The following is a 19,604-nucleotide window of genomic DNA, read 5'->3' on the forward strand; positions in this document are numbered from 1 at the left end:
AAATGACAGAGCACCTTGAGTGACAATCCCAACCTGACTACATGTAATGGAGAACAGGGTGGTTCCCCAAAGAACCACTAGAATGCACCGTCTCTACTAAAAATACAAAAAATTAGCTGGGCGTGGTGGTACATGCCTATATTCCCAGCTACTCGGGAGGCTGAGGCAGGAGAATCATTTGAACCCAGGAGGCGGAGGTTTCAGTGAGCCAAGATCAAGCCACTGCACTCCAGCCTGGGCGACAGAGCGAGATTCTGTCTCAAAAAAAAAAAAGAAAGAAAGAAAGAAAGAAAAGAAAAGGGGGAAGTTGTCCCCGAGGCAAAGACAATACATCACCCATAGGGCCATATGAAATATCATGGAACAATTAAATTATATTATATTATGATTTCATAGGGAAACACTTGTGCTATAATGTTGATTGTAAACAACAGAATGTAAAGCTATACTAGGAGAACATTTAAAAGCATATTGACATAGGTCCTGAGTTGTTTCTTTATAATGATGGCTCTTGAGTTTGGAAGGAAGGAAGAAGGCTGGTTGGTTAAATTATGATTTATATGATTATTTATATAAATATGGGGATATTCTGGAAACATTTCCTTCAAAAATTATTAAAGTAAAAAAATAAAGTTTGTGCTTTTAGAAAAGCTTTCAGTTACCTAGAAAACTCCATTAGTCCTAACCTTTATACTTCAACCATGCTAAGAGTCTTATAACACAGAATATAACAAAATAAATTTCCATTAATGAAGAATGTGTAACTAATTTATATAGAAAGTTGAACTGATGCTGTCTGTATTTAGTAAAGCCATTTTATGAATGATGCTAATTAATGCTATAAGATTTAAGAAGTGCTATATCATTTTGAAGAACAATTTAAAACCAACTATAAGCATGTTTAAAAAGAGATCTTTTTTAAAAATTTTTTTTAAATTTTTTTTTTTTTTTTTGTCAGAGTCTTGCTCTGTTGCCAGGCTGGAGCACAGTGGGGTGATCTCAGCTCACTGCAACCTCCACCTTCTGGGTTCAAGCCATTCTCCTCCCTCAACCTCCCAAGTAGCTGGGACTACAGGTGCACGTCACCATGTCCAGCTAAGTTTTGTATTTTTAGTAGAGACAGGGTTTCATCATGTTGGCCAGGATGGTTTCGATCTCTTGACCTCGTAATCCGCCCGCCTTGGCCTCCCAAAGTGCTGGGATTACAGGCATGAACCACTGCCCGGCCAAAAACAGATCTTGATGTGTCACTTGTGGTGTTTTCTCAAGAATTCAATTTGACAATATAAAAATGATTAATATTTTTATTAATTTTAACCATTTATCCATTATTTAAATGAATAAATTATATTGATTAAATTATATTTAAAAATTTGTTAGTCTTCCTTGAGTTGCTATTTAATACTTTAACTTACACATCTAAGTTATTTAATAGATCTTAAATTTATTAATCAGATTATATATAACTTCAGTGATAGAAATTATAGAGCTAATATGGTATATTTTTAGCCATTTTCATTATATGTTTTCACATAAATGATACAAAGAATATAATTAATTTCACAGACTAGTATAATTAATATTAAATATACTTAATTAATACAAGTATCACTATAATGTGTTGTAGTTTCATTATCAGAAACATATTCCTCACAGGTTGGTTATGAAAATCAAATGAGATAGTGTATGTGAACATTCTTTATAAAGTTGCACACACATACAGAGTATTATTTTTAGTGCACTCTGTATATGTGTGGAACTTCTAAAAAAATTTTTAAGATGTATTATCTCGTTTGACTTTTATAGTTAACCTGTGAGGAAGAAGGAATAAGGATAAATAACACTTGGCTTGTTGGGTGCCTACTGTATACAAAGCACATTATATCCAACTCTGTGTATGTTATTTTCACTACATCACTTTTAAGATTATGTGACTCTGATGAAACACCAAAAGTGCAAGCAACGAAAGAAAAAAATAGATAAATTGTACTTCATCAAAATTAAAACTTTTTGAGCTTCCAAAGTTACTACCAATAAATTGAAAAGACAACCACAGAATAGGAAAAAATATTTACAAATCATATATCTGATAAAAGACTTGTACCAGAATATATGAAAGAACTCTTACCATGCAACAATAAAAACCCAAATGACCCAATTAAAAAGTGAACAAAGGTTCTCAGTAGATATTTCCCCAAAGAAGATACACGAATGGTCAATAAGCACATAAAAACATGCTCAATATCATTAGTTATCAGGGGAATGCAAATAGTGAGACCTAGAATAGCCAAAACAATCTTGTCAAGGAAGAAAAAAGTTGGAGGACTCACACTTCCAAATTTCTAAACTTTCTACAAAGCTATAGTAATAGAGACAGATGTACTAGAACTAGCATAAGGATAGATACGTAGATCAATGAAAAAGACCTGAGAGTCCAGAAATGAACCCATACATCTTTGGCCAACTGATTTTCAACAAGGACGCCAAGACAATTCAATGCATAAAGAATAATCTTTTCAACAAATGATGCTGGGACCACTGGATATCCACGTGCAAAATATAAAGTTGGATTCCTATCTCATCCCATATACAAACGTATAAAATGGAATAATGATCTAAACGTAAGAGCTAAAACTAGAAAACTCTTAGAAGAAAACATAGTCACATATCTTCATGACTTTGAATTGAGGGGTGATTTCTTAGATATTACAACAAAAACACAAAAAGAACCCAAACTACCTTTGATGAAATACAATTTTATACCCACTACAATGACTATAATCAAAAGACCAAAAGCAACAAGTGTTGGTGAACCTGTGGAGATGTGGATAAATTGGAGTGATTACGCATTGCTGATAGAATGTAAAAATGGTGCAGTTGCTTTGGAAAACAATCTGGCAGTTCCTCAAAAGATTAAACACAGAGTTATCATTTAACCCAGCAATTCCAGTCTTAGATACACCCAAGAGGAATGCAAACATACACAAATGTTCACTGGCAGCATTTATAATAGACAAAAAGCTGTGGTGGGGGTGTGTGGAATTCAAATTTATTTATCAAATGTACTGATGAATGGATACATAAAATGTAGTATATCCATACAATGGAATATTCATCAGTAAGGAGGAATGAAGTCCTGATAGCTGCCAGCCACAACACGAATGAGCCTTAAAAACATGCTCAGGGAAAAATGGCAGTCACAAAAGACCATATATGATTCAATGTATGAAATGTCCAGCATAGTAAAATCTATAGAGCTAAGAAGCAGATCAGTGGTTGTCTAGGACTGGTGGGATGGCTTGGTAAAAACTGCTAGTAGGAAGTGACTGCTAATCTGCGTGAGGTTTTTTGGTGAGGTGGGAGAGCATGACGAAAATCTTCTAAAATTGATTGTGGTGATGGCTTCCCAATTCTGTGAATATATTGAAAACCATTGAATTATACACTTTAATTGGATGAATGTTGTAGTATATGATTTATATCTAAATAAAACTTGTATTTTTAAAAGATTGCGTCAATTTCAAACTCAATTCTTATGTATGTTATTAGTCCCAAGATGAGGGAGGCTGTTAAACAACCCAACAAACAGTTTAATTCTCTAAAATATGAAGTACAAAGCTGTCTCAGTTCATAAAAATCTTAGTTTCAGATACATTAAAATATAGCCATGGTCACAATGCTAATATGTAGCAGCATTAATGGTAGTCCTGAGGCTGCACCTCTTGTTTATACTTAATAAAAATATATATATAAACTTTTTTTTAGCACAATATGTTTTTGGGATATTAGACCACAGAAACCTTTAACCCCCCAAACAACAGAGAAAAAGAAGGAAGAAAGTATTGAAATTCCTTTTGATGTGCCATCTACTTTTTTGCATCTAGATCTCTCCTGGAAACCTCTCACTAAGGTAAGTAATGTGGGGTTTAGTCCATCCTGTTTGCGTAATACGCTATTTACTTTGCATTCATAGACATACATACACACACACACTCTCTGAAAGCAGAGCAGCTCAAATTAACACAAGACTGTACAATTTGTGTTTATTCAACCAATAAATTCCTTGATTGAGAGGACTTTTAGTTTTACTTTATTTTTAATTGATACATGTTATTGTATATATTGCATAATGATTTACATAGATTTACTTCGAAAAGTTGACAGTGAAGAAGTATATGGTTGCGGGCGTAGCTGATGTTTGCGATATACAGAAAAAGGGAACAGAAAAACATTTCAGTCATTCTAACTGTGCCAATAACAATGATAGGTTTCAGAGTTCCTGGGAAAACTTCAAGCTCTCATTATGTTTTAATTATTATTTTTGGATTCAGGGGGTACACGTGCAGGTTTGTCCCATGGTCATATTGTATAATGCTGGGGTTTGGGCTTCTGTTGAACCCATCACACAAGTAATGAACATAGTACCCAATAGGTAGTTTTTCAACCCTTGTCCCCCTTTTTTCCCTCCCCCCCACAAGTTATTTTGATGTCTCTTTAGATCCAGGCAGAAATCAAAATCATCATGAACTCAAGATCGATATTTCATATATAAACAAGCCACAATTTCCAAATGGTTTGTGTAATAATTATTCAATTGCATGTCAGTTGCCTGAAACTTGGTTGGTACTCAAGTTAGCTCAGAAAAGCTAGTTTTCCTCCCCACTGTAGCCAAAATTCTGCATATTTTGCCTATCAATAGAAGGAACTGGTATTGTTCCTTCTGTATGTTTTTGGGATATTAGACCACAGAAAGCTTGATAATACCTATGCCCAAACAAAACTGAAAATTAACTGAATGAGAAGTTGTTTGTATTTATCTCACATGGCAGAGCTTTAAGAAAAGCAGTTTTAATTTGAGAAAAATATGGCTATGGACAAGATGTGTGTGGAAAATATAAACAGACTTCAAACTTAATGGCTCTCTTTCTTTAGAATGTCTAGTTTTAATTTTAAACTTAATACTTTTCTTCTGATTTATAAATATCACAAGAATTATATTATTTTGTATTTGCTCCCAATGGAAGAGAGAACATGGAGGAATAAGAATATTGCTGAGATAATTGGGAAAGAATTGGAAAGAGAAGATTATAAATTTGGGGGAATGGGGGTAGGATCTACTGAGCTATGAATCGTTCAAACAAACAACCCCAAACTCATCTAAGAATAATTGCATAGCATGTGGACAAACATCCTGAAGCAAAAGAGGCTGAGGGAGCTGTGAGGGAAAACTGTGAAGTGTGACAGTTGCTCTTTCCAGCCACCAGGATGCAGTGCAGGCCCAGGGCCTTCTGGAACTCCAGTGCATGTGTGCTTGGGAGGACTTGGAGGTGGCCAAGCAGATGCCAGGTCCCTGCACAACTTTCTGGAGTCTCACTTAACTGAAAGATTTAGGGAACAGGGTAACAAGTTATTATTTTATAGTAAGACTACTAAGGATGTATTATGGAATACAATACAAGACATTTTTCAGAAAGAAAATGACACATGAGAATTTGGGATGTGGAAATGTGTCCTCAGACCAGCTCCTTTCTGTAGCTGGGTTTAGAAGTGTGGTTTAGGTGCATTCCATGGAGAAAAGAAACTAGAAACTTGAGGGAGGAAAGGGGAGGAAGAAAAAAAAGGCGGTGGGTTTCCTTCAATATGGGAGCAGAAGGGAAAGGCAACAATAAATTACCCAAGGATAATTTCAGGATATGTGGAAATAATCTTTGCTATATGTTCTCCCAAAAGTTAAGGCTGTCCAAGGGTGAAACAAGTTTAGACCACTGTCCAACCAAGATAAGCCTGAATGAAGACCATCTTCTTTGCAAAACACAAGGTAACTGCTTTTGCTTATTTAAAAAAACAAAAACATTTACTAGTTTGAGTGTTAGTAGCTGATTATGAGTAACGTGAGTTACTCGCTAGGATAGTCTAATTTGTAAAAAGAATACAGAAAATCAAACCCTCAAATGTGGAACTTTATAATGGCAATAATTGCTATTGCCAACACATTAAAATCGCCTATACACAAAAAAGATTCAGTTCATTTCAGCTTCTCAAATATTTATTGAGCACATTTATGTGTCTTCAGAAACTCATTACATTAAAAGAAAATGAAGCCCACTTAATGAATATGTTATATGCTCAAAGAATAATGCTATAAGATGGAACACATCTGAAATCTAACAAAATAAGTTATGAAGTATCAAGAAACAAATTACCATTCTCAATTAGAATATAATTTTTAAAAATAATATTTATACGGCACCAAGGTAAAACTGAATAAAGAAAGAAAACTGACTTTTAAATCTATCTCAACTCAACCCACACATCTTTGTTGAAGTAATTGAAGGGCGCACATATAAGCTGTCAAAACTATTAAGATAAAGGTATGCATGAATATCGCACCTGGAGAGCAATGCATAATGAAAATGTTCGAGAATAACTAGCAATTGAAATATTTCCCAAACATTTGCCTTATCAAAAGGATTTCCATTTATAAATTTTTCAATGTTCCGTTAAATGATAAGATATCTAAGAAAAACATGTTACACATACCTAATGCCCAGCTTGAGCAAAATTTCACTTTGAAGTCATGTGTTTTATTGATATAACCCAAAACCTCATGCTAAAAAAAAATTGAATCACTAAACTTTTATAGACATTTTCAAAGCATTATTAAAACATTGAATGCTGTTTCTCTATTAGGGCCTGCTTCATTCTTGAGGGAATCTAATGGGAGTTTTCTCCTTCTCCGCCTCTCCTCCTCTTCCTTCTTTTCCTACTCTTTTGTATTCAATCATTGGTTTTAATGTATTGCATTCCAGCCATGGTTCAGGTACCATGCTACTATTGCACATGCTTTCATTCATTTAACAGATATTTATGAATTGCTTACTTTGTGCTAGGCCCCAGGGGTATGATGGTGAGCAAAAACAGATGCTAATGATCACAACAATCTACAAGCTGGGAATTTTCATTACCATTTTATAATTAAGAAAACCAAGGCTGAGAGAGGTTAATGTAACTTGTAAAAAGATAACTTTATTAAGTGTCCTAGTATTATTTTTTAACCTAATGAAAACAGGTGGCCCAGAGGATGTGACTACCTTTATCCAGTTTATAAGAAGGATATCATTACCTCTTTTAAAGTGTGAGGGGTTTTTATTCATTTTTAACAACCACACTGAGGTATAATTGACATACAATGAACTGCATGTTGTCAAAGTGTTCAATTTGATATGTTTTGACATATGTACACACATGTGAAACCATCAACATAATCAAGATAATGAACATATTCACCATTCCCAAAAGTTTATTCACAGAGGAATTCCCTTTGGGATGCTTCCCTCCAGCACCTCCCTCACTCCCAGGCCACAACGGATCTACTTTCTGTCACTATACATTAGTTTTCATTATCTAGAATTTTATGTAAATCATACAGTATATACTTTTTTTTTTTTTAAGAGATGGAGGCTCACTCTGTCACCCAGGCTGGCGTGCAGGGCCATAATCATAGTTCACTGCAGCCTCTAACTCCTGGGCTCAAGCGATCCTCCTGTCTTATCCTCCTGAGTAGCCAGGACTACAAGCATGCACCACCATATGCAGCAATCTGGCTTCTTTTAATTAGCATGATTATTTTAGAATTAATTCATGTTGTCTGAATGAATCCTTTTTATTACAGAGTGGCATTTCATTGTATGGATCACAACAGTTGTTTATCCATTCACATGTTGATGAACATTTGAATTTTTAGTTTAGGCCTATTACAAGTAAAGCTTCTACAAACATTCACATACAAGTCTTTGTATAGACATATGCCTTCATACTTTCCTGGGTACATCCCTAGGAATAGAATGGTTGTATTATATGGCAGGTATATGTTTTACTTTTTCAGAAACTGCCAAAGCATTTTCCAGTTTTACCAGTTTACATTCCCACTAGCAATGTATGGAGAGTTCCATTTTCTCCACATCCTTGCCAACAGTTGATATGGTTAATCCTTTTAACCATTCTAAAATACACATAGTCAGATCTCATTTACACTTAACTAATGACTTAAGTTGTCAAGCAGATTTTCACGTTTTTTTGCCACCCGTATATCTTCCCTGGTTAAGCGTCTGTTCAAATATTTTGCCCATTTATCAGTTGGGTTGTTTGTTTAATTTTTATTTTTGAGACAGAGTCTTTCTCTGCCGCCCAGCCTGGAGTGCAGTGGCACGATCTCGGCACACTGCAACCTCTGCCTCCGGGTTCAAGTGATTCTCATGCCTCAGCCAATTGAGCACCTGGGATTATAGGCATGTGCCACCATGCCCGGCTAATTTTTGTATTTTTAGTAGAGACAGGGTTTTGCTATGTTGGCCAGGCTGGTCTCGAACTCCTGTCCTCAAGCAATCTGCCCAAATCGGCCTCCCAAAGTGCTGGGATTATGAACGTGAGCCACGACATCTGGCCTGTTTGTTTTCTTATTATTGAAGTCTGAGAATTCTTAATATATTTTATATACTAGTTCTTTCTCAGGACCAGTGATATGTGATTTTTAAATATTTTCTCCAAGTCTGTGATTTGTTGTCTCATCTCTTAGCAGTCTTTTGAAAATCAGAAGTTTTTAATTTTGAGGAAGTCCAGTTTATCAATTTATTCTTTTATGGATCATGATTTTGGTGTTGAATTTAAGAAATGTTTGCCTATCCCACAGCTGACAATGTTTCTTCCCAATTTTTCTAGAAGTTTTGTGGTTTTATAGTTAGGACTATGATTTCTTTTGAGTTAATTTTTGTAATTGGTATATGTTATGGATCAAAGTTCATTTTTTTTGTATATGGTATTCCCACACTATTTGTTGAATACATCATCCTCTTTCTACTGAACTGCTTTGCACCTTTGTCAAAAAACACTTGTCCATATATATGTGAGTCTATTTCTAAACTCTATTCTGTTCCATTGACCTATCTTTAGAGCAATACCACACTGTTTTGATTATGCTAGCTTTATAATTTGTCTTGAAATTAGATAGTGTTAATTTTCCAACCTTTTTTTTTCAAAGTAGTTTTTGACTGTTGAAAGTTTTTTGCTTTTCCGTGTGAATTTTAGGAACAGCTTATTATGCATAAGAAGCTAGCTGTGATTTTAACTGGATTATATTGAATCTGTAGGTCAATATTATGAGAATTAGCATCTAACAAAATGAGTCTTTTAACCCATAAACACAGTATATCTCTTCATTTATTTAGGTCATTAATTTCTCAGAGATGTTTTATACTTTACAGTGTATAGGTCTTTCACCTCTTTTGACAGGTTTATTTCTATATTCTTCATATTTTTTGGTGCTCTTGTTAATGGTACTTAAAATTTTTTAATTTCCGATTGTTCATTGCCAGTGTATAAAATTACAATTTGTATCTTTGTTTTTTTTTTTTTTTTTTTTTTGAGATGGAGTCTTGCTATATCACCTGGGCTAGAGTGCAGTAGTGTGATCTCGGCTCACTGCACCTCCACCTCCTGAGTTCAGGCGATTCTCCTGCCTCAGCCTCCCGAGTAGCTGGGACCATAGGCATGCGCCACCACACCAGGACAATTTTTGTATTTTTAGTAGAGATTGGGTTTCACCATGTTGGCCAGGCTGGTCTTCAACTCCTGACCTCAGGTGATCCACCTGCCTTGGCCTCCCAAAGTGCTGGGATTACAGGTGTGAGCCACCACGCCTGGCCTATAATTTATCTTTGAATATTAATTTTGTATCCTGAAATGTTGCTAAAATCTCTTACTAGTTATAGTGGCTTCTCTTAGACATATCGAGTTTTCTATATAAATAATAATGTCATTGCAAATAAAGACAGTTTTACTTCTTTTTCAATCTGGATGGTTATTTTTTTCTTACCTGATTGCACTGTGTAGAGCCTCCAGAATGTTAAATGAAGTGTGAGAGTGGACATCCCTGTTTTGTTCCTGATCTTAGGGGGAAGGTCATTTTATGGCCATGATCTGCCTCCTGTGTAAATTGTCAGCTTTCAAGACTTTGAGATCAATTATGGTATTTTGAATTTCCTTTGATCACACTGCCAACTATCCACCCATTCTGGCCAGACTTGGCACTCTTAACTAGAATATACTCATAAGGTTCTTGATCACATTTTGATTCTTGATCCTGTACTGGTTTCTCCTTTGACTGTGTATCACAAGTCCTCACTATCCCATTTTCTCTTGAGGCCTGTTGAGACTTAATGTCAGTGTCTGGTACCCTGTCACTATCTAGTGGCCAGGGACCACCCACCCTTTATCTACCATTGTAGGTCCATGACAACCCATGCTCGTCTAAGTGGTCACTTTAAGAAATTCTGTATTTATTCTGATAAGGAAACCCTTGCTCTAAATGCTTTTGGAATTCCTCTGTTGGAATAGCCTTTAGAGCCTGACATATATTCTTCTAAGCAATGTGGCATAGCAGCCACATTGGAGTTGATGGTCTGGGTTTAAATCCCAAACCCACAATGTATTATTTGACCAAGTCAAATTACCTTACCTCTCTGTACCTTAGTTGTTTTTTTGCTTTTAAATCCATGTGAAAATAGAGTGAGGAAGATTAGGGGAGTAAATAGTAAAGAGAACTACCTCATAGGGTATTGTGAAGATGAAGTGAGTTATACATGAAGCTCTCAGAATAGCACATAGTCAACACACAGCAAATGTTAGCTACCATGTGTGAGACCTTGCTTAATCTCTTAATCTCTCTGAGATTAAATTACTTAATCTCTCTGAGCCTCAGTTTACTCATCCTTGGAGGAGGATCAATGCATAACCATCTTGGAAGTGCTTGTGAGGATTGAATGAAATGGTTCCTATAAAGCACACACTTTAGTGCCTGGCATGTAGTGAGCATTCAATAAATGTCAGTTGCTGTTATTATTACTATCTCAAAGGATGGGAAATCCATGACCTATGAGGATGATTTTGAATCTAAGTATCCAAAGTTATTCCTGTCAATTCTGAATAAACGTAGTTAATAACATTTTTCCCTGGCCTCACCTTCTTTGACTCTACCACAGCCATCCCCAGCCTTTTTGGCACTAGGAACCAGTTTTGTGGAAGACAATTTTTCCACTGGGTGGTAGGGGGAGGTGGGGGTGCAGGCATTAGATTCTCATAAGGAGCATGCAACCTAGATCCCTTGCATGTGCAGTTCACAATAAGGTTCGCGCTTCTGTGAGAATGTAATACTGCTGCTGTCTGACAGGACATACTACTCAGGCAGTAATGCTCTCTCGCCCGCCTGCTGCTCATTTCCTGCTGTGCTGACCAGTTCCTACCAGGCCATGGACCAGTATCTGTGGCCCAGGGGCTGCAGACCCCTGCTCTACACATTAAATGCTATTAACTCAGCCCGTTTTCTTGGAGCTCACACTTCTCTTAGCATTTGTGATTTTCCTATCCTGCTACTTCTTCTGTTTTTCCTCCTCTATCTCCTTTCCTGGCTCTATTTCACCTTGCTGCCATCTACTCATGAATATACCTTGAACTTTAACTTCAGCTGTGTGCTTTCCTCATTGGTAACACAGTCTACCTGCACGGGTCTAACTTTTATTTCTGCCGAGAATTCTCCATCTGACACTTACTGTCTCCTGGGTTTGAACCCAGTCTACCCTATCCAAGTCAATGTGTCCAGAACAGGATTGATAACTTGAGTCATTCCTGATTCTCTCTTCAGGCCTCCACTTCCAGTCTCTCACTCAAGATAATCATGTTTTCCTTTACATTTATCTCACTTTTGCCTCTTCCTTTTCATTATCAATTGTAACCCTATAGATCAGGGTCTTGTCTCCCCTTGTGAGACCAGAAGGCTCCACACTTCTAATCTTATACCCCCTCATTTAACATTTTTAAGTACGGATTCTCAATGTATGTATATGTATTTATAAATGATATATATATTCTACTTCTCTAATATATTTGTGTACATGATTTAAAAAGAGAGGAACAGATACCGAATGAGAGTGAAGAATTTGAAATAAATATTTTAATGATTTTAATTGTATATATTAAATGGGTACAAAATGCCTTTTTGCTCTTCCTACATGTATTATAAATAATATCTTTTAATGAGAATACTGTGATTGAATATGCCCAGTCATGTTTGAAATTTTGGTTTACACTTTGTAGTACAGCTATTCAAAGATCTAGTTCGATGTTTGGCTCATTTTGATACTCGTTTTTGATGTCTGTCTTAGTGGGAAAAGATACCTCTCAAAACGTGTAGATCCCAAACAAAGAAAGTATTGGTTGACTATACCAACTAAATCATTTTTTAGTTTTGTCCAGAATTATGCTAAAGATTTTTTTAATGTAATATGTCTTTTTAGTACAGCTGAAGTTTTATTCTCCTGTTTTAGTTTTCACTTGCCTGTTTGTTGGTTGGTTTCATGATTTTTTGTTTCCTCTTGGGTAATATAACTCAGAAGACATATTGAAGAAGTGTGATGAGAGGAGGGTTTTATGAGCATATATTTCTCTTCCGTCTTTCCCAGGAATTGAATATCATATTTTTGAAAAACTAGTAAGTTACCTGGAAAAATGTTTAGGACATAGCTTTAAGAGAATAGAAAAGCAGTATGTAAAACTGAAATAGTATATGATCCAATTTTCTTTTTTTAAAGTGGATTCACAAGAAAAGTCACAATACTTTAATATTATCTCTGGGAGACATAATAATGGATGATTTTGTTCTTTTACTCACGCCTTTCTCTGTTCTCCAAAGCTTAAATAAATAACATTTATTAATTTTAGATTACAAAAAGACTTTTAAAACAGAGTAGTATCAAATACTTTTAAAAAGAAATAGGTTGCTGATGATGTTTGGTTTCAGCCCCTGAATTAGCGATGCTCTTACACTATGTGCGTGTATAGCTAGAGCTATAATATGGTATAGTCATTGATGTTTGGTTTGGAACAAAAAAGGGTTCTTTTGCTAAATTAGAAATTTAAAAATGCTTGGACTTATGCCTACTACATTGGGAAAGGAATAGGGCAAATGTAGGTGGCAAGGGGCAGAAAATGTAAACTGTCTACATTTTAAAAGATGTTTCACTATAAGTATGTACTCCTTCTACCCACACTCCTCTGAAAGACAAAATGTTAGCACAGAGCAAAACAGCGAAGGCAGAAGAAATGAACCCATACCATAATCTGGAAAGTGGGGTGGCCAATCTTCTCAAGCCAATAGATGACTTCTGCACAAAGTTCTTCGTGGGAACAGAGGTAAATTTGGATTATCTGCTTTTAAAATTAATACTTATTTATACTGAAATATATTATAACAATATCTGTTGTACATTTTTGCTATGTAAAGACATAAAAGTTATACCATTTTCATATTTTAATATGCTTGTTTGCATTAAATATTTTTAACTTTGATACCTCATAAATTCACCTTTAAAATGTTCCTGAACACATGTGGAAAAATCTGTAAAACTGCATACTTTTAAACTAATAATATATTGTTCTATCTATAAATATTCATCAAATACCTTTATCATTTGGAAGAAACCATACTAAGTGTTAGAGATTTACTAAGAAACTATACTGCTTTGTTGGGCTAACACAATCTACGGAGATTGTGTTTACTGTCTTTTTACAAAGACAGTAAAAAACTCACTCAATTCAAAAGATAAATAACAATTGGATATGATAATGATAATGGCTACCATTTTCTAAGGACATACTGTAGTAATAACCAAAGTGAGCTCACGTTTACTGGACATTTTCTATGTATCAGTGTCTGTGCCAAGTTATTTTCCAAATTATATCCCATTTAATCCCAGTAATCCTGTAAGGTTGATATTATTATTGCCATTTTATAAATGAAGAAATGAGTCTCAGAACTTTATCTACAGTCATACAGAGGCAGAGATGCTCTTTTCACTCATGACTCTCATTCCCTGAAACACAGAGTATTTTTCCCAGGTCAAGTCACCATGGAAAGAGGTCATAGCTCAGTCTCACCAGAATGCAATCTACGTCCACCCTTTGGTATGAAGAGGAAAGTAATCAATTCCACAAGCTCCGGAGAACATGATTGCGTCTCAGGCATAGCACTGGGTGCGGGGATCAGAAGTGAATAGCATGGTCCCTCTCTCCTCAAGGCACTTTCTGCCTAGTCAAGGAGCAGACACATGTTAAACATCAACACCAGTCCAGAGGCCATTCCAATAGGAAGAAGGAGGTTGGGGAAGGTGACTCACAGGCTGGTTGGACGTTGGAGGTTGAGAAGGAATCTCAAAGATCGGGTTGAGAGTAAAATTTCAAGCAGAAATAACAGCCTGAACAATATTTTGGAGTTATGAAAGTCCAGGATTTGTCTGGAGATAGTGAAATAGTTTGGTGTGAGAGATAAAGGTATGTCTAGAATGCTTGGTTGGAATCCAATACTGAAGGGCCTTTCCTGCTGTGTTAGGTAATTTGAGTTTCATTTAGTAAGCAATGGGATACTACCAAATAAATATGTGCTTTATAACTTGGGTTTCACAGCAAAGTTTAAAAAATTGTTTTAATTGTGGTAAAATATATGTAACATAAAATTAATCATCTTAACCATTTTTAAATGTACAATTCAGTGGTATTAAGAAACTCCTTTCCCAAAGGTCAATAATCTGTTGGAAAAGTACATTTGTATTGTACAGCCATCACCACCATCCATGTCCAGAGCTTTTCCTCATCCCAAACTGGGCCTCTGTACACACTAAACAATAACTCTCCCTTCCTTTCTTTCCCCACCCACTGGTAACCACCATCTACTTTCTGTATCTACAAATGTGACTATTCTAGATACCTCATCTAAGTGGAATTATACAATATTTGTCTTTTTGTGCACCAAAGTTTTTAAAGCAGGGGAATGACACCATCAGATCAGATTTAGAAAGATCAATGACTGCAAGATCTTAAAGCAGAAATTAAAGCATGATACCCCCTGCTCAAACTCTTCAGTGACAACTCAGTACAACATGAACAAAATCCAGACTCTTCACACCATGGCCTATAAGATTTGTCCGCTGCCTATCTCTCTACCTCATCTGCACCAACCTCCCTCTCACTCACTGTGGCAGCTCTGCTTTTTACTTTTTTCTTTTTTTTGAGATGGCATCTCACTCTGTCACCCAGGCCAGAGTGCTGTGGCACTATCTCGGCTCATTGCAACCTCCACCTCCCAGGTTCAAGCAATTCTCCTCCCTCAGTCTCCCAAGCAGCTGGAATTACAGGTGTGTGCCACCACGGCCAGCTAATTTTTTCTGTATTTTTAGTAGAGACAGTGTTTCACCATGTTAGCCAGGCTGGTCTTGAACTCCTGACCTCAGATGATCCACTCGCCTTGGCCTCCCAAAGTGCTGGGATTGATTACAGGCGCAAGCCACCATGCCCAGCCTTTTTTTCTCATTCTCCTAATACAAACTCTTGCCTGCCTTTGGAGGCCTTGCCCTAATTGGAATTTCTTTACTCATCACTCAACAGATACTCACTATGCATTTAATATATTCCAGGCATTGTTTTTGACCCTGGGGATATAGCAGTGAACAAACAGACAAAATTCCCTGGCCTCGTGGGGTTGGCATTCCAGTGGAAGGTTCTACCAACTTGTGATGCAGCTGATCCATCTACTTTGGATAGAGATCTTCAGGGAAGCCTCTCTAGGGTCTCGACTGGCTGGCATGGGGCGAGGGAAGGGAGTGGAACCCTGGAGGGAGAGAAGCCAGGCAGGCGGTGATTTCAGGTGGGCCAGCCCAGAAATGAAAAGGGCCTGAGCAGTGGGGCCAAGAATGTCAACACAGGGGTTGGGGAAGTGGAGTTGGGTAACAGAATTACAGAAGTGGCTAGAGAAGGATGTAAAGGTTTCCAGCTAGGTTACTTCAACACATATTTATTAAATTGATTCCAGCTAGTCCTCGTTGACTTGGTTCAATTTCATTGTTTCATGTACTGGCTATGAGACCCAGGAGATATGAGTAACTCTCTTACAGGATTCTGGTGAGGGCTGAGGGTCACATCCATCAAGCTCCTAAGAACGCTGGCAAGCACTGAGTGCTCAAGAAGTGGTATCCCTGAGGGTGATGTGCAACATGGCCATGGATTAGCAAAACATGTACCCATCTGTCTGCTTCCTTAGACTGTGAGGACCGTTAGTGGAGAAAGGGCTTGTCCTTGGATTTGGAATTTCCAACACCAAATACAGTCCTTGTTTGTTAAATGAATTAGCATAGATGAATAAAAGCTCAGATGGGTGAATGAGTGACCTTGTCCCCAGTGAGTTTATCCTTCACTTTGCATAAATCAAATGTGCTGTCATCTCCCCTTCCTTGCTACAGATCCCAATCCATCCCCCATTTTATACAAACTCCTGTGTTTTTCTCTTCTCATCCAGTGAAGAAACAATAGAATTAGGAGACTGCATGGGGTGACCTAGAGCAAGTCATTTAACCTCTCCAAGTCTCAGTTTCCTCATCCATCCGATAACAGCGAGGGACTAATTATTTTCTATAAACTTCTCCCACCTCTGTAATTCATCGGTGCTCTCTGTCTTTCCCCCTTGCATGACTGTTTCTTCCTCTTCTTAACATCAGGTTCATTTGCCTTCCCCACTCCTTAAAACAGCCATGAGGCAGAACAAGAATACATATAACTTGCTTTTTTATTTAGATTGAACTTTGTGTTTCCTGTTCTCAACCTGAAAAGTAGTAATTACTACCATGTATGCATTCATAGTCCCACTTTCTCGCTTATTCCACAAATATTTATTAACAATTGACTTTCTAATGGGCTGAAAAGTAATCACTGAATAACATGGGCTGATCCCTCCCTTTATGGATCAACAACAAAAACTTTGGATGCCCGGTGGTTGGGACTCTTGTCCCAGATGGAGTATCTGCAGAACTAACATGTTCTCCACATCATTATATGTGGATAAAGACACAACAAACTCATTGTTTCTTCAATATAAAATTGAGTACTTATTTTGAGGCTTTCCTTCTCCCCCACTGGATCAAATTACTTGATTAAATTGACTTGTTGTTTTGCAGTTGTTTTGGTTAACAGTCAATCTTAGGCCGGGCGCGGTGGCTCAAGCCTGTAATCCCAGCACTTTGGGAGGCCGAGACGGGCGAATCACGAGGTCAGGAGATCGAGACCATCCTGGCTAACACGGTGAAACCCCGTCTCTACTAAAAATACAAAAAAAAACTAGCCGGGCGAGGTGGCGGGCGCCTGTAGTCCCAGCTACTCCGGAGGCTGAGGCAGGAGAATGGCGCAAACCCGGGAGGCGGAGCTTGCAGTGAGCTGAGATCCAGCCACTGCACTCCAGCCCGGGCTACAGAGCAAGACTCCGTCTCAAAAAAAAAAAAAAAAAAAAAAAAAAAAAACAGTCAATCTTAGCACATGAGTGTGAGGTCTTTTGTCTCTTAAGTTGTCATTGTACTGATCAGGAACCTGTAATATTTTTAGGAAGGCGAAGTGATATACACAGATTGGAAAATGGAAAGAGACCCTGAAACTGGCCGATTTATGCGTAAGTTTTGTGATTGCCCTGTTATTAATAAGATGTTCCTTTTAATTTAAACTACTGAAAGGAATCTTATGCAGTACAGAGTCAGCCTGGTCTTGCTAATGGGAGGGAGGGCTCCTAAGGTACTGACTAATAAGGTGAAGGCCTTGAATAAGCCCCATAGTCATCACCTGGGAACTTCTGAAAACACACATACAAATCTTAGATCCTACCCCAGGCCTACTGAATCGGAATCTGGATTTTAATAACATTTTCCAGGGTGTTTGTTTTCATGGCAAAATTTGAGGAGCACTGACCTATATGTTGCTTAAATGACTGAGAAACTTGAGTGATTTAATTTAAAAATAAAATCCTGTTTCAATAATTCAATAACTTGATAGTTCATCTATGTGGAAAATCTGAGTCAGTTAGATTACAAGCAAAATGTATGATAATCTAGAAGACCCCAGCAGAGTACAGGAAAAGGGACTGCAGGACCCTCCTTTGAGGCTAGGACAGGTTGTGTCTTTATGTCTGCTGCTCCCAGGACCTGGGCCTCTGAAAAGCGAGCAGAAGCATGTGGGTCACATTCAGGTGTGAGAAGGAATTGCAGTCAGGAATACAGGCACCCCAATAAGCAAAGCTCCCTATCTCTAGCAAGCTCAGAGCCTTGGGGTTCACTACAATTATAACTACTCATTTTAAAGCTTTGAATTTTGTCATAGCATTAAAATATATTTTAATGCATTTCACAGTTTGGGATAACCATAAGCAAAGGAAGAGGTAGCTCCTGGGACTGCTAGGCAGACAAAGGCTGGCAAGAAGGCTTCAGAACACTGTGAGGGAGCAATGTGGTAGAGCAGCTGGATTCTTTGCAGAAGGGTATCTGGTCAATCATGTGAGTGGAAGTGTGAGTGACTGACAGGGGCCAGAGGTCAGAGCCACAGCCTATAGGGGACAGTTATTAGAGCTCAGGTCTTCACCTGTAACCTCCTGGCCTCACTCCTACTGAGTGTGGTACCAGAAATCAGAGTCTGTCATAAGATCTGAGAAGACTATCAGCCGTGCCTCCAGGGTAGCCATTTAATCTTGCAGCCAAAATACTCCCACTTTCTTCCCTGACTGGAACCTCAAATGTGTGTTGTTGACAACAGTGGGGCATTGAGAGAGGATTAGATGGATTCTAGGGAGGGCCAAGTGCACACACAACAGAGACTGATTTTCCACTTTCCATTCAATCCCAATTTCATGATTTAAAGCTGAACTCAAAATTAGATATTGGATATAATGAATTACATTCAACTTCTTTTATGCTTACTCATATATCTATTTATTCAACAATTAATGAGTGTTCATTGTACACATACTGCAAGCTAGGCATTTTTAAGAAGAAACTTCTAAGAGACAGATTACCTTAACTGAGATGTGTGTGATAAGGAAGCCCAAACAAACTTTCCAGATGTTCTAAGTGACAAGCCAAGATAAATGCAGGCTGAATGATGGCAGTTGACATAATCATGTCATATACTGTTCTCACAAATCGGCACATGTCATGTGCTAGGCACTTTCTATGGATAACTCGTGTAGTCCTCACAGCAGCCCTGTGGGTAGCTACTGTAGGTGGCATTACTAGAATTTGAACACAGCTAGTTTGCTCTATGTTGCCTCTAGCATTAGATAATGGCTTTGAAAAATGGCTTTTTCATTTTTTAATAATAACCTGGCCTGGAGGCTCTGGCAGTCCATTTAATAATTTAAGGACAGCTCCATTCATTGCTTAATGACACTAAGGTCTTTCAAAGGACAAAAGAAAGAAAAAGTTTTTATGGGCTGAGAGCATCTAACGTTATTTTAAAGTGCAGACATTAACGATTGTCAACATTGCTATCATTGGTAATTATTTCAGTCCTTAGAGGGCTCTGCTCCCTGGAGTGAGGTGGTGTCTAAGGAAGCCTCACTAACGCGGAGGGCAAACCCAGGCTCTGAGAAACAGAAGCAGCAGCAAGAAGAAAGCTGCTGGTTTCCAAGGGTCTTGAGCCTTACCAGGAATCTTCTAGATCACTTCAAGATGGCCTCAGAAGTATGTCTTCTG

The 19,604-nt window shown here is 37.5% G+C and overlaps 1 protein-coding gene across 3 annotated transcripts in view; it reads left to right on the plus strand.

Annotated features, from left to right (window-relative positions):
• WDR63 (WD repeat domain 63) overlaps positions 1-19,604 on the plus strand; it is a 148,871-nt gene that overhangs the window by 116,554 nt on the left and 12,713 nt on the right. For all 3 annotated transcript variants that reach the window (XM_009212032.3, XM_031650422.1, XM_003892133.5), the window contains exons 15-18: positions 3,766-3,910; positions 5,731-5,818; positions 13,112-13,242; positions 17,473-17,536. In XM_009212032.3, the coding sequence (XP_009210296.2) occupies positions 3,766-3,910; positions 5,731-5,818; positions 13,112-13,242; positions 17,473-17,536 (428 nt within the window). The remainder of the gene's footprint in view (positions 1-3,765; positions 3,911-5,730; positions 5,819-13,111; positions 13,243-17,472; positions 17,537-19,604) is intronic.

Source organism: Papio anubis, chromosome 1, assembly GCF_008728515.1.
Source record: "Papio anubis isolate 15944 chromosome 1, Panubis1.0, whole genome shotgun sequence".
NCBI classification, from domain to species: domain Eukaryota; kingdom Metazoa; phylum Chordata; class Mammalia; order Primates; family Cercopithecidae; genus Papio; species Papio anubis.